The sequence below is a fragment of the Eleginops maclovinus genome, chromosome 13 (assembly GCF_036324505.1).
Source record: "Eleginops maclovinus isolate JMC-PN-2008 ecotype Puerto Natales chromosome 13, JC_Emac_rtc_rv5, whole genome shotgun sequence".
In the NCBI taxonomy this organism is placed as follows: Eukaryota; Metazoa; Chordata; class Actinopteri; order Perciformes; family Eleginopidae; genus Eleginops; species Eleginops maclovinus.
The window spans coordinates 6,592,217-6,608,712 of NC_086361.1; the positions used below are offsets into that span (position 1 = coordinate 6,592,217).

Genomic DNA, 16,496 nt, shown 5'->3' on the forward strand with positions numbered 1-16,496 from the left:
TTTTTTGGAATTCATACCTCGCCAGCTGCCCAGGTTTGTAAACATCTTGTATCTAGCTTGACACGCTGCCGCTGAATATTTCCAGACAATGCCGGGGAAAAAAAAACATCTGTTTGGCTCTCTACAAGTCCTCAACTGTTAACATTACATGAATATTCAAGGAACACAACAAGAGTTTATACTGCAGTTATTCAGCTGTGTTGTTTTGACAAATCATTATTGGCTCCTAGAAATGTTGAAAAAATGCATTAATTTGAGATTTAGACTAATTTAGCTCATTTAAGCTTGAGAGCACTCAGTAAGTGCCTGGAATGTACAAAATAAAAAAAGAAATGTATAATTATTCCCAATGCCTCTATCGTTATTCAAAGGAAAGAGGTGAAAACCCATCATTTTGACTTCTAAACCCAGCTCAGACTTGCCTCTGAACACAGAGCACCTCTGGGCCTCGTGTTTCAAGCCCCTTTGTGCTGCTGCATTTAACTACATTTTGACTGATTCAGTGCTACTACTTTCGGGCAAATGGAAACCCAAAGGCATTTTTATTTTTTAACCTTCCTCTGTTTGTCAGAAACTCAACCATATAAAGAATGCTGTTTCAATTCACCAAGGTTGTTAAAGTACAGAGCAAGTTTTTCCTTGTAGTATGTGCTGACAGCATATTTTCTGTGAATGTGGAACAGTTCTATCCTTGTTGTTTAGGTTATCTCTCCGCGTCATAAAGTTCCTCCTTAACTGAAGATGTCAGCAACCCTAGGAGTCAAGATTTGTATATTGAATTATTATTTGAATAAATGGAAACAACTATACTGAACAAATTCCAGCTCTGATATGCCATGAGAGCTGAATGTAATTCACAGAGCATTGTCCTTGAAGGTCAAAAGGGATTACTATAATTTCTCTTTAACCCTTATTTTTCAAGCACAGGTTTACTTTGCACACAGGATTTCTTCAGGGCAGGACCATGTTTCTCACTCTACGATTGCTGATCTTTACTGCAGTTGAATGCTTAGCAGTGGACAGGAACTGTTACAGGGTCTTAAAGATTTACAATACAACACCTGGGCAGCAGATGATCCTATGTTCAGTAGCTTGAATCAATCGATCACCCGCAGTAATATAAAGAAGACAGAGGTTTTAGTCGTACAATTACTTTGTTTTTCATTAGGACCACAACATCATAGATAGTGAAGGATTAAGACACTGGTACTGGCCTACCATGCTGTGAAGGGATCCGATCATTCCTACATCCAAGACATGGTTAAACCATACTCTCCAGCACGTGCACTTTACTCTGAAGAAACCAATCAGCTTGCTACTCCCTTACTGTGGTTCGGACTCAGGTACCAGTCTACTGAAACATACCTGTTTGCAATCCAAAATGGTGGAATGAGCTCCCCATTGATATCAGGACAGCAACAGTTCTACATATCTTTTGTCGCAAACTGAAAACACATCAGTTTCGCTATTTCTACTCTTGAGTCATTTTGTGCAGAAGCTACACTCTATTCTGCCACTTATATACTCAGTTGATCCTAGGACTCCAGCCAGCGATCGTCTATAGTCCACTCCTACAACATCTGGACTCTCAACATCTTCCTTTTCAAACTCCAAAACAATGCGTTAAAAAACACTTTTAGCACCTTCTGATCCACTAGACTCTGCCTCACCTGCATTTGTATTCCTGTCCTGCCAGCTACATTATTCAATAAAACGCAGTATTATTGGGTACCATCCATTGCGTATGCTCCCCATCCAGGACAATTTTATACCATTCACTGCCAAGTGAGTGATTCTTTATTCACACCCCAATAAGTGGTAATAAGATTGGCCGGTGCTGGTGCTGCGTCCAATAAGTTATAATAGGATTGGCTGTCAGGATTATGTATTTCTACTTAAATAAGTTGTGATATGATTGGGGCGCTGGTGGTTCTATATCCAATAAGATGTAATATGATTGGCTGCCAGAAGTTCTGGATTCAATAGGGTCTAATGTGATTGGCTCATATGGATTTTGTATCCAATAAGGTAAAATATGACTGTCTTCTAGTGACTTTGAGACACACTTAGTTCGCCAATTACATTTACATGGACCAGAATCTGTCAGAGAGAGCTTGGCAGTGCTGTAACGCCAGACAAAAGGCGAGTCAGTGAGCTCCAGCAGGTATTTCCCAGTCTAGCTCAGCTTTGTGCCAGCAGCAGCAGTTTAGCAGGCTTAGCCCACATCCATCTGCAAACCCGCCAGAATCTCGTGCCGAGTTTTCTCTGCAAGACAGCCAAGTTCTGCATCTCCTGTTCTCTGTCAGAGAGTGGATTTTCAATTGTTTGTGTGAAGGTTTGCTTTAAAAAAAAAAGTACCAGGGGACTTTATTCTGGCTCAGCCTGGGGGGGAAACATAAAATGAATTTCATTTCATGCACCATACTGGCTGCAACAACTGAAAATGGATTTATTTTAATTATTGCCTCCCATTGTGTCTCTACAGTGACTTAGTGGAGAGTCTATGAACTATTTTAGTGTAGCTGATAAGGAATTCACAGACCTACAAGTGGGGCAGCGACAAATTAACATTGGTAACACGCCTGTAATCATGCTCTCTATTCTCAATCCTTTTTTCTGTACATCAACCAATTTAAAAAATGCCATTTAATTACACTGAATGTGTACAAGAAAGCCTCAAACATATTGCAAATGTGACCCTGAAAAATGAAATGCATTCGGGTAAATGGTTGAAGTGCATTGTATCAGATCATCCCTTGAGCATGCTACTAAAATATGAGCTTTGAATGTAGGAGCTCTTTATGTAGTACAATCACTGACGCTACGGGCCATATACTGTAAGCAGAGCACTCCTATACAACAATCAAGGGAACTGTTGTTATTCACATTCAAGCATGAAGTCTCCTCAGTGCTGTAAACTGCGAGAGGAAGACACCAGGCATCTCAGTCCATTGTGAGCGGAGTGCAAACGGGAGAGCATGTGGGTGGATGAATAACACCAGCTGTCTCCAATTACAAACAGGATGCGTCCCCTGCTAACAGAAACTAAACAACTCGCTTTTTAAAATCAAGACACTGAGGTAACTTTAAGCACTTTGCCAGATTTCACCGTGTTTGTTTTTACAGTGTTTCAGCCCATTGATGAGTGGGAAAATAAACTATGAAAGGTATGAAAGTTAACAGATGTGTGGGGATGCAATTTGCATATTTAAATTATTCTAATTGTTTCATTAGAGCCGGAGTTTTCAAAGTCTGACACTGTTTGCCCCACGCTCCAAAACACAAGTCAACTGCTTCAACTTTAAATGGCTTGGGAATTCTGATAGAAATCATGAACGATTATTTATTTTTTTGGTTGATTTTGACCTTTCGCAGTACTGTTCTTTGCCAAACTTCTAATTGGCATAATTATGATAATCAAGTTTGGAACTTCATGCACAGTTCCCATGATATGAGAAATGTAAAAGGGAAGAACAATGTTGCAAAAGAGTTAGCTTTTTATGTTTTTTAGGATATATTCCTTCTACATTTTGTCAAATTGGCACTAGGAGCTGTCTATGATTGAAATGCACCATCAATCACAGGATTACTAAAGAAAACTTCAAAATGTGATGAAATTAAGGAAACCTGGAAAAAAGTACCATCTTTTTATATATACTTTAAACAAAATTATGCAGAGAAAATGTAAGACAAACTGAATTTCCATATCAATTGTATAATTTGTATGTGTGTTTTGATTTGACTGCATTGTAAGTGTGATTATTTTATGCAAATTGGAGCAATATGGCGCTGAGGGTTTTAAAGTACCTCCGTGAGCTGTGCCACTAATGCAACTGCTGACTGCGTTGATAAGCAGCCAAAACAGAAAGCAAAACTAGAAAAAAATCCCTTCCTGTTGCTTTCAAAACATCAGCATGCACTCTTCTTTTTCACCTTACGCAGAATATATTTATCCGTTTAATTAACAAGTCATTTATCTACTCTTGCTTTTACTAGGCATCAGCTACAAGTAAGATCGAAATGAGGCTGATTTCCTTGATAAAGAAATGTGATTGAATGGCACTGCTATCCGTACATTGACTTTCTCAAAGCCAAAGTCTATGAAGAGATATGTTGATGGCCTTTATCTTATTTACACGCTAAGGGTCCTGGAAAGTAATTTGACCAAAACAGATCGAACTGTAATAACACTGAAATGTCTCTGTGTTCAAATATGTCAAGAGTGCCACATAAGACCCTGAAACTGGGCTTTGTTTCACTTAATAGTGAGTTAATGTAGCACAGGCCAACATCCATTCAACCACTCTACGTACAATGCACTGTTATATAAGCAGGACAACAAAGGAAACCAGGAATAAAAGACATACATTAAGGGCAGAAAATGGATGCTCAAGTGCTATGTGTCTCGTAAATAAACTGACCCAAATGCAAAATAATGAACATCACCTCCAGTCATGGTTTGAATATTATTTAATACCAACCATGCAAGTGAGGTAACCAGTTTTATGCGTACATGGATGTCTCATCTGCAAACATCATACTATTAAAAGTTTGTATTTTTATGTATGATTCATGCTTTAAAAGGTTAAAATACATGTTTGTTATTATACTTTTTATTACAGAAGGTTTAAATGAGGGATTTGTCATACACCGTGATTGCATTTTATTTTAAAGTCTTTAGGGCATAACACAGCGATGTGAATATCTTGAGTTTTCCTGAGTTTACTTTTTTTTTCTGTATTTTTCACACCGATTAATTTGGTGCCCATCCCACCTCGCTGTGTGACTGTAAATATATGTGCATTTCTAATGTATGTGCAGTTGCCTTGGTGAGAGGATTTCGTCACATACTTTAAATTGCTTCTTCATAGGGTTTCACTGCTCTAACAATCCTTGTCATTAAAAAAAACCGAGAAGCTTTATCTGAAGTATTTGGCAATTGATGGTTCTTGTAGGGTAACAGGCTTTATATAATCTGACATGGACGTATGATATATTTTTACTTACCAAGCATGATGAGGGTGGTTGTCCCTTGTTCATTTCCAGAAGGGTAGGTGGCGTACTCGCAGGTGTACCGGCCGGTGTCTGACATTTTAAGCTCAGAAATCCTAATGGACGGGTTCTCCAGGGTGTTGTGGAGGAAGACAACCCGGTCCTTGAAGGAAGGGTTAGGGAAACTCTGTCCATAGATAGGGTGGTACACAGCAATGTTGTCCCTCTGCCCATCAATGGGTTCCCAGATCCAAGACACCTGTTGGAACAAACATTTGAGATTTTTGGTTTGTAATGTTTAAAGACAATGTTTTTTTGTGTGTTTTCTTTCCTGAGAGCTATATCTCTAGTAAGGACTCAGGTGTGTCTAGCTTTCAATTTAAAGCCAGACTAATACGATTCAAAAACATAAGGAGCTTATCAAGAATGATCGAAAAATGTTGCCATAAATGCAGTGAACATTGCCCTGTACCCATAGATATACGAACAACTTTCACTGGGTTCTTTGATAGTGAAGAAAAGTTGTATGAATGTTCTGGAGTCTCTTTTTTCTATCATTTCTTAGTTGATTTGTGGGTGTTTTAATTGCAGTCATATCATACAAGATGAGAAGCTTGAAAGTAGTATCTCCATTATGAATCTAAAAATGGAGTGTGATTTTGAGCGTAAATTGCGGCAATCATGGGCTAAAGGTTTCAAAGTAGCGTAATTGCTTCTATGAGCTATGTGTCACCGCCACTGAGTGTTGATCACGGTGAAGAGCTGGAAAAATCCTCAGCCAAAGTACATTAGGTAGCTGTTTGACAAACCCCAGAATGCCTTTAATAAGTAGGCTGTGTAACTGCTAATTGAATGGCGAGCTGTATATTCATTACCAATAGTGATCACATTTAGATTGGGAAAGAATGCCCCTGCAGGTTTTATGTTAGTGTCCTTGTATGGTAACCCCTACCACCGGTGGGTGAATGGGTGAAAGCTGGCTTGTGTTGTAAAGAGCTTTGAGTTGTCACTAACGCTACAGCTAGAAAAGCACATGCAGTCTTGTTTTTGGGTCTATTCATACATTAAAACGTGTTTCGGAACACATTGTATGATATATTATATGTTTTTTGATTTTCTTTGGCATTGATAGCATACAATCATTTTTCAGGCTTATTAAAAGTGTAGAAACAGACATGCAGCTTAGATAATATAATAACCGACACCGTAGGGTTAGGGTTGGCACAATACTGTTTTTGACTTTAGCTTAATCATGAGTTGAACTACAGTAAACTATATGTTGCACACACTAGGTACTGTACTATGTTAGTGTATTTGAGTTATACACAATACAGCAATTTAATTTGTACAGTGATGTGAAAAGTAGTTTGAAGAACTCAATATTCAGTTAATAGCTTTTTGGAACATATTCATATATATATATGTATACTATAAATACATAAGGCAATCCCTAGTAGTCTTTATGAGGAATTAAGACGTGTATAACTTAAACTGTATTGCAAGAACCATTATTTCTGACATTTCCCTGAGGTGTTGAAATCTGCGTAGTTCTAACTTCTCAAACCTGAAATAATTTCACTCTTTAAGTAGAAGCAAAATGTCAAACTCAATTAAAGCTGTTAGTGTAAGGAGCCTGCAATCTATTGTTAGATTTAATTAAAGGTCTCTTAGACTTGCTAACACTGGCTCAGTGATCCTTTAGCCATTTCATCATACTTCTTATGGTTTCTGATGTGAGAGAGGTATTGATATCTGTAATGGCTGTATGAGACTCTACCACAAGAGAGAACACTGTGATGTTATACCAAATTGATTTTCCTTTCTCTCCAGTTTTCAAAGTGACAGTGTTAAATACAAAGCACTGACTAGAGTGGTAGAGCAGGAAGGTGAGGGAATAAAGTTAATCAATACACATTTAGCAAATCTATCTATTTGTATTATGACATCTGGAGGAGCAGGGGACAGAAAGCAGAGGGTTGATGGTTTGCGGAGAGGAAGTCTGGTTGTAACCTGGCTGTCAGAGCAAATTGGTGGGTGTGAATGCTTGTTAGATGTTGATTTTAGGGAAAATATCACATAAGTAGGGCTGTAATTTCCATTGTTTCCATTTGAACAAATAGCATATTGATTGCATCCACTACTCAGAGCTGTATGGATTAGACAGTCGTAAATTATTACTGAAAAACAGCTTTAGTCTACTTAGGGACTGATAAGGCGGAAAAGATGTTGGTGTTTAGATGTTTTTTTCAGGGATTGATCAAATAAATGTATTTGTATAAAATGGCAGAAGTTAAAATAAGGTGATCCGCCTGTAAAAGAAGATAACTCTGGGGATGGCCAAGGAAAAAGAATGCATATGAAACTTTTGGACTAGATCCTTTTCCACTGTTAACAGGTGCAATCCATATGATGTAATTTAAATGCCACTTTAAAGGTATCAAAATATTGACATACAGTATTTACAATATACCAATACCAGTGAAATGTTAGGATTATCAATACCAATCACTACCAAAGTAAAAAATGAAAGGAATAATGTTGTAGTTGCATCTCTCATATATATTTAATTTTGCTATAAAAACTGTATTCATTCAAGTTTACTTGCTGAAATTACATTTTACAGGACTACATTGGAACATATCATAATCATTTTCTGATTTTCCTTTGACCAATATTAACAGAGCTTGAACGCATCATAGTGCAACTCAACCTTGCTCCATCAACCACAACCAATCGGTCGCTTGGACCAATAACAGCTAAAAGCTAACAGTTAACAACAACTAGCTCTCCTCTGCTGATTTCAACACACATTGTGGTTCACAATGTAGCATTATCATGGAAAATGTAGTGTTGGTCCCCTGATAGGAAATAATTAATGGTGAGTTTATTGCCTCCGAAACGGATTTTCAATCAAAAAGGGCTGTCACGAGAACCACTTCGTGGTACCAAGTTATTTGGTCTTGCGACAACCCTAGCCAAGGCCAAAGATTTGTCATACAATCAACATCATCATTGTTGGCTATAATGGAAGTGCACGTTTTTGCGGAGGTGAGTATGTACAGTATGCGGGGTAGGGAACTTAAGATAATTCTCAAAGGATATTTTAATATATTCTTTCTAGAAATACTCTGTCAATTCCTGTATGTACAACCAATTCCCATCTGCAAAGAAATGCTAATTATTGAGCCTTTCCATCTACCATCTAACACTATGCAAATATTAGGGAGTTGTGCACTTAAATGCAAAGGTGGTAGAAGCTGGTTGTTTTATAAATCTCTTCAGCTTGTTGCCTTTTTATACAGATGGATGGAAACAAACTTATTTTGTGTTGCTAAAATACACACACAGGTTCATTTAGAAAGCAAAATATGTTCCAAAATGTTGCAAAGCCTTGTTTGTGCAAAAAAAAAAGGTCATGGGGGATAAAGTTACCTATTTGACCTCCGTATAAACCCATCTCTTCCAATTAATTCACTAACATATTAGGCCGTCTTGTCAATCTTACATACACATTCTTAGCTTCAGAGTTTCAGTAGCCACTTAAAAGATGTCTTCAATCTACCTGTGTGAGTTTGGTCCGGCCTCCTCCATCGATGAACTCGCATCGGAGATCAACAGACTCTGTGGGGTACGCCTTCAGCTCCTCTTCTACACGCACTTTCTGAGCTCCGATCCCTGAAGGCAAAAGAAGGAGGAGAAAAAGAGGAAGATTAGGATTCATCCACTAAACCTATATTGTTTGAATAATTGAAGATGTTTGTTTGTATTGGAACAAAAAGAGCTGAGTACTCTCATCCAGTCTACATGTGCTTTGTGGATTTGGAGAAGGCATATGACCGGGTTCCCAGGAAGGTACTGTGGGAGGTGCTGCGGGAGTATGGGGTGAGGGGGTCTCTACTCAGGGCCATCCAATCTCTGTATTTTTCTGAGGTTCGACAATCTCCTTTCCAGCACCTTAGAGTAAACTTTCCCGGGGAGGCTGAGTAATGTGATGCCTCTGTAATTGGCACATACCCTCTGATCCCCCTTTTTAAAATGGGGAACCACCACCCCGGTCTGCCACTCCTTCGGTACCTGTTTCCGACTTCCACGCAATGTTGATGAGACGTGTCAACCATGACAGTCCCTCAACACCCAGAGCCTTCGGCATTTCTGGGCGGATCTCATCCACCCCTGGGGCTTTGCCACTGTGGAGTTGTTTAACTACATCAGTGACTTCCCCTTGTGAGATTGGAGTTGATCCCCCTTCATACTCCAGCTCCGCCTCTAACATAGAGGGCGGAGTTGTCGGGTTCAGGAGTTCCTCAAAGTGTTCCTTCCACCGCCCTAACACCCTATCAGTTGAGGTCAACAGTGTCCCATCATTACTGTACACAGATTGGATGGTTCCCTGCTTCCCCCTCCTGAGGTGTCGGACGATTTTGGTGCTTTAATTTAAATGTATATTATGTTAGAAGTAAGGATACATCGTGTTCTGAGGGGGAATTAAGAAACAGACAAAGAGATAACAGGAAGTTCTTTCAAGAGACAGAAACAGCACTCATGAGCCTTTGATAAAAAGCCCCAGGCAGAGTCTTAGCCAGTGTGTTTCAGGTAGAGCTTTCCTCATTACAAAAAAGGCTTGTCTACCAGGAGGCATCGCTAGGGGGCGAGCCTTTAGGAACACCCCAGCATGTGATCGATATTCTGTGGAAGGCACCTGTAAGTCTTGGCTTGAAAACAGGTTGAACAGAAACAAGTCGTGGGGGCTGCCCAGATGAAAGGAGGACAGGCAGAGGCAAGCACCATGTTAACACCGAGCAGAACCTGCTGACTTGAGGGCTGTTTCAGAATACTGCAGGTTTGTTGGACGAGTGGAATGATTTTCTTACCATTCGTTTCTAACCCTGTGATCAACACACTGTGTGAAGCCTTGAGCTGCCGAGGCCAAAATCATGTATTGTAAGAGTTCTTTTGAACTTATTCCTTGTACAATTCATCTATATACATATATATATATATATACATACATATATATATATATATATATATAAATAACTATGCAGCTGTGATGACCTTTTTTCCTCCCCCCCCCCCCAAAGAAGAATCAATGATGCCACAGATCCCGCCTGTCAGGTCTCTGCTCTGTTTAAATACACCCAGGATAGCTTGTACTGATTCTCAGACAGATTTGACAAATAAAATTCATGTTGCAGAAAATGCATTTGATGCTTTCAACATCAAGAGGAGTTTGCAGGAAAGCATCAGAAAAACCCTGATCAGGACACAAAAGCAAGCCTTGGTACTTTGAAGTGGATGTAAAACTTGTTTTCTGTGTTTTTTAAAACCATTTTGGCAGTTTAATGGAATTGTCCCCGACTTTTAACAATGCTTTTTTTTTTGTTTTGACCTATCTGTCAGCACGCACCACTCAACCAGGGAGACAGATTGCAGCAGTTGTACCATGTTGAAAGAGTGTATATGATGTATTTGTATTATAAAAACAATAAATAACACTTGCTGTAATGCATTTATTGAAATTAATGCACTTGAATGACCTTATAATCTTCTCACAAGATGGTGAAAACAATGCATTGACTGAAAGAGAATAAACACAAGCGGAAGGATCAGAGAGAGCAAGTTGTAATCCTTTGTTTATGCAAGTCCAGCGACTCAATGTGTTTGGCAGATTCCATATACATTCAAGGGACATTTTATTTCATATTATTTCATTTTGATACAATGAGCTCCGTCATTTATCCTCTTTATGCACACTCTGACACATCACTATGCTCCGCAGTGCTACCCCCGCTCACCCTGCTCCTTTAACTGCTCTCTGCCTGGTGCTCATGCAGTGATCTGGACCCCTGCCATGAACCCCCTGCCAGTCAAATCCCACCAAGGTCTTCTCTCCACCGCTTCCCCTCTGCACTCTCAGCCAGCCTCTGCGCCTGTAAAGATACAATTCTTGGGGGGAGCGCGCCTCTCGCTTCTCTTCACAAGAAACGGGGATAAGCGCTCGCTAACCACTAGCTAGCCCCGGGTGGTTGCAGTGTAAAAGTCTCTTAGTGTGTGAGGGATTGATTAGGACAATATGCTACATGCCACAGCACAGAAGTCAATGGGCTGGCTGGGGTTTAGCCCGAGAATCAGCTTTAAAACACACAGTCACAATGAATTGGAAGTGTGTGTATGTGCCAGAGGGGCAGAAGAGTAGTTGTTTTGGCATTGCAGCATGCATGCACCAACGTATCCACCCATGTGTGGAGGAATGTGTGTGTGATTACTGTACATCTGAGTGTATGTGTTTGCATAAATCACACAATCTTTTTTTTATGTGAGTGCCTGCAACACTGACACAGTCTTTGAACGACAGTCTCTACCCTGAGGGAGACAATGGGCTGTCAAGCTAGTTATCTCTTCCCACTGTAAGCACACACAGACATGCACACACATGCAAAACGCAAGCAGATCACAGGCTGTCAGACGAGTTTATCCACGGCGTGAATCAACAGGAATAGCAGCAGCGAACCAACAGTTCATCTCTGCCTCCATTAGACACTTCCACTTCTGTCACGCTGTTCTTTTCTCTCCATACTTCTTCTCTCATGCACACACACCCTCATTTCCTCCAATTAAAAGTGTCAATGCATGTCTCCTACTATTTAGGAGGAAGCTGAAATGCAAAAACCCACACCATACTAGGGAAACCACAAAAAAAAAGAAAGCTTTGGGGAATCTATGGCGGTCAATAGAATTTATTCTGTGGTGCAAAGACAAAAGAGAGGAAGAGGAGATGATGGAGAGGTGGTTAAAGTCTAGAAACTGAAAAGTCAGGAAGAATCTGAAAGAGAGGAACATGAAAAAGAATTCATGAGGAAACACAAGTGCAGCAGTAATAAAAGAGCAACACAGAGAAAGTCATGAAGAAAATAAAAAGTAATGCGGATGACTAAAAGCAATAGAGAGACTGAAGGCAATAGAGCTGCAGGGGGAGACTGAGGGAGGAAATTAAGAGGGATGACTAAAAGACAGAGAGAGTGGTGAAGAATGATAGCAGGTTGCAGAGTAGAGATGTGAGATATGAGGAAAGAAAAAGTTAAAAAACTGTGAAAGAGTGAAAGGGAATGGAGCAAAGAGCAGGAGATCGCACCAGAAATGATTCATTTCCTCAGAGTCTAGATCCAAAATGCCCCGTGGAGGACAATCCGAGAGAGCAGGAGAGACAAAGGCAGAGGATGAACAAAGTTTCTCTTCTCGCTCTTTACACAGACCTTTAAGAACAAATTCCTCGCAAAAAGTGGCAATTGGTGGGCGTTTTGCTGCTCTTTTGGTTTTTGGGGTCAAGCATCTGAGCTTTGTTTCTGTCAAACATTTTACTCAATAAGATGAGTTTTAAAGTTATCTATACAAACAAAAGAGAACAGTACTTAAGGCTCGAAAACACCAACTAGAATCTATCACTTGAGCTTAAGGAGCAGGACTCAAACAGCTAAGTTAGAAGCCAAAATACTCATGGCCACCAAGAAAACACCAAAACTTTACAGGCAGAGTTTTAAAAGGGGCGATACACATTTCATGCATAAATAGATTTGTAACGAGAAGTATTCAGATCCTGTGAAAACGAGGCATTACCAGAGAACAATGAGATTCCCCTGTACTGAAAAAATAAAGTAGTTGGACCAAATTCAAATGATAACACACATTTAATTTAAAGTTTTTTTCAAATGAAGTTTACAAGTTGGATGTACTTAATAATTGTTTACAAATCAATCATTCGCATTAATCCAGCATAAAGTTTCCAAGTAATCAAATCCATTTGCTTTCTTTTTTTTTTTTTTACAAAAAGTGATTTTAGTGGTAAAATAATGTGCAATTTTAGTTTGCTTGATATCATTTAAAATACTTTCTTCACAATTAAAATTTTAGGTTGGCTGAACAAAATGAGGGGCTCAAATATGGCACCTTCTACTTGGTTTTGGCTTGATACCTTAACATGAAGCGTGCGTAACATACTTTGGGGTTTGAAAGTGTGCAACTTTGGGTGGGGAGGAGAGAATGGGTCTAATATAATATAAACAACTATTGATTGAAAGATAATATCAAGGAATGTACAATGGAGTTTGATCCACAACAGAGTAAAAGTCAGGATATCTATTTATTCAAAGCAATAATTCTCATTTCTTACATTCCACAATGTATTGAAGTGCAACACCACATTGCTGTAAGGCTCATGGTTTTGTAACAATTTGTAAAGATTTGTTAAAAGCTAATTGATGGTTTCAATTGATTGTTTTCTTCCAACACACCATAAAAATGATATTTCCTTTTGCAAGAGAAGAATGTTTTTCACTGAATGTTTCAATTAGAGAGGCATCTCAGAAAAGATCTGCCTCTTGATCAACGGTCAAATCCAGCTATGAGTTTTTTATCCATGACTGAACACATGTTCCTGATTGTTGCAATATTAGAACTTGAACTCTGTGACATGGCATTGAACTGTTAACTGTGGAATCGTTCGTATTGTTTCCTCAAAGTATTTCACACATATGCTTTCCCGCTATCAGGGAGATTGGTGTCAATGCGCCACTATGATCATCTCAGTCTTCTCCATTATTTGCTCACAACCCCAACGATCCCACAATTTGCGACCTATTTTTTGTCGTCCTCAGTAGGAGTCACCAAGGATGGGAGCATCAGCTGAACGTAAATTGGAAAGTGAAAGAGAAGAGGCGGTTAAATGAATGGCCACACTCCGCTTCCCTCCCAATGCACCGGAGACATGAATCACAGTTAATTGACATTTAGAGGCTTGTGGCATTTGCCTGTTTATGCGGCGCTTCCCCGTGTAGACAGTCACGCAGCGGAAAGCGTGAGGAATATGCTGATGGGGGTTGCACACTCATGCACATTATCATCCATATCACATACTTATAAAGGGGCGGTGAACCACAGCTGTTTTGTTTTGGGCGCTTTTTTCAGCCGTCATAATGTCAGTTATGTCAGCTTTTATCTGGGTGATTGGCAAGAGCTTTCAGACACTTAATTGGAAAGATTTAACACATGTATGAAGCTAAAGGTGTTCCCAAGAGAACTATTTTTACACAGGAGCAATATAGTCGCCACTAGTTTTATTCTCTTTGTGAATAAGTGAGACTAAAGCCCAGATCACAGGCAGAAACATTGAAAGTCAAATCGATCAATCAATCGAGTAATCAAAATACTATTATTCCCTGGGGGAAATCAGGTTTTGTGACAGTTGCACTATATTCAAATTAAATAAATAAATATTTAAGTAAACATACTTTGAAGTAAAAATATGAAATAAAAGTCATTGTAGCCACACAGCGTCTGAGGCCAAGCAAAGTGGCAACTCAACAGCGAAAAAAACTGACAAAATCTCTCTCTACAAGAAAGTTAAGAGAGGATACAGCATAATATGTGACAAATATAAGCTATTAAAAAAAAATTAAAACTAAGATCATATAAGAAAGCTACAAGTTGAAAACAGAAAAAATCTAGCAGGAGTAACTGTAACAGGCTGCGTGCACGGGAGGCCCATGCACACTAGAATCCTTCCTTTGTTACCCCTGCCGGAAAACGAGGGGTTAACTGTGATCACACCACTTCATCAATTCTGTCTTCCAGCTTTTGTCGCTCAGGTATAAAGGCAGGTCGAGGTGAGATGTGTCAGCTTTTGTCAAGAGACAAATGTCGAGAGCAACGGAGCATAAATTAAGCTTAAGGCCACTCGTATTACTGTAGCTAACAAGGGATGGAAAAGGATTTAAAAGTCATGCAGAGAAGATTTCAACCGCAGTTACACTGCACTGAGTAGCACTGTTGGTATTTCATGATTTCAGCATGGAAGCAGATGCATTTTCTGTCACAAAGTGAGAGGAGACGGATGGATGAGAGGCTGAATATCAGTCCACATAAATATGTGAGACACCAGAGAGGAATGTTGCAGAACTACAGTCATGATGACTGATGAATGCAGGTAACGTCAACATGTTGTCGTCTCTCATTTGCTTCTTCTACTAGAGTTTGTGTGGACTGTCAAACCAACTTTTCAGGGTCATCCATCACGTTATAAATTATTTTTTAGCCACTTGTGGGAAGCAGAAACAAGGTTGGAAAATCGCACTGACACATCGCCTCACTTATAAGAGAAGACTATTTACGCATTGAGAAGATATATGGAGCAACCAGGGATGGAAGGGTTACTAAATGTGTTATATGTGTGTTTTTGTATGGCTATCCTTGTGAGGACCAATGTTTAGAGAGTGAGGACATTTGGCCGTGATTCATTTCTGATTTAAGGGAGGGTTGGGATTTAAATGTTATCGGTTTCAATTATTGGTAACATTTAAAAAAACAAATGGAATCAGTTACCTAATCTTAGTACCACAATATATGTTTTCTTTTGTTGCTTTTGGAATACCTTATTGACAAATCCAATACCAAAAAAAAAAAGAAAAGACACATCAATAAGACGGCACTTACCTTAAGTGTATTGTTTAACACAACAATGTAACCTTTGCAAAAATGAAACCATGATGTTTCATATCAAATGTGTCATATAAAGTTATATATATAGTTTAATAGTTTACAAATGTTGATTTAGATTATACAATAATTAAAAGCAAACAGTCCTTTTCCTTAATAAATCAGGTGTCCACCTTCTGCATTTAACAATATGTAAGCGGGCGATATGTAAGTAGCCTAAATGGAAATCAAAAACCAAAAAATGTGTTGTAACATTGTAATCCAGGTGGTAATCCCAATTATTTTTTATATGTACTAGTAATGTTATATAACTAAATGTTTTGTTCTTTATGTAATTGTATAGGGAATACAGCTAAAAAAATATATGATTCCTAATAACATAATCCCGTAACTGGGAGCAACATTAACATTCATTTGGAAATGTGAGTCCAAATTTTAGCCGCCCATGAATTCCCAGGAATGATATCTGTCTCTTCAGTTCCTTAGTATTCACCAGCCAGCGACTAACTGTGTCTGATAGCGCTTAATCAGATTTTAGAGCTATTTTGCTTTTATGAGCTGTAAAACTAAAAAACAATGAGTGGAAAGATGAAATAAAAAGTAGAGCTAGATACTTTTTGTCTGTAGGTTCTCAACATCAAGTAGCATCTTTCACATAAGAGAAAATGCGATCCATTGTTGATATGACAATATTGATTTTATCCGCTTCAACTCTGTATGTTCCTCAAGGAAAATGGCTGAAGACTTTCATCACATTCTTCTTCATGTTTGATAGTTTAAAAAGCATATTGATCCCTGTGGACTGTACACATCCTTCACACACAGCCATTAAATGAGGAAAATCTATTCAAATCTGATGCTCATTACATTTACACAAGACAAAAAAACAGATGTGATTCTTCCAATGTGTCATAGAAGAGAAGTGGATAGCCAACGCTGATTGACGGTTTCATCCACCACACACTGGGGAGCTGGGTTAATGCTAATTGACAGCCCATAATCATGGCATTTTGTGT

General features: G+C 38.9%; 1 protein-coding gene across 4 annotated transcripts in view; it reads right to left on the bottom strand.

Annotated features, from left to right (window-relative positions):
* pvrl2l (PVR cell adhesion molecule related 2 like) overlaps positions 1-16,496 on the bottom strand; it is a 267,337-nt gene that overhangs the window by 147,850 nt on the left and 102,991 nt on the right. For all 4 annotated transcript variants that reach the window (XM_063898906.1, XM_063898905.1, XM_063898904.1 and 1 more), the window contains exons 2-3: positions 8,555-8,667; positions 5,008-5,251 (exon numbers count right to left, since the gene is read on the bottom strand). In XM_063898906.1, the coding sequence (XP_063754976.1) occupies positions 5,008-5,251; positions 8,555-8,667 (357 nt within the window). The remainder of the gene's footprint in view (positions 1-5,007; positions 5,252-8,554; positions 8,668-16,496) is intronic.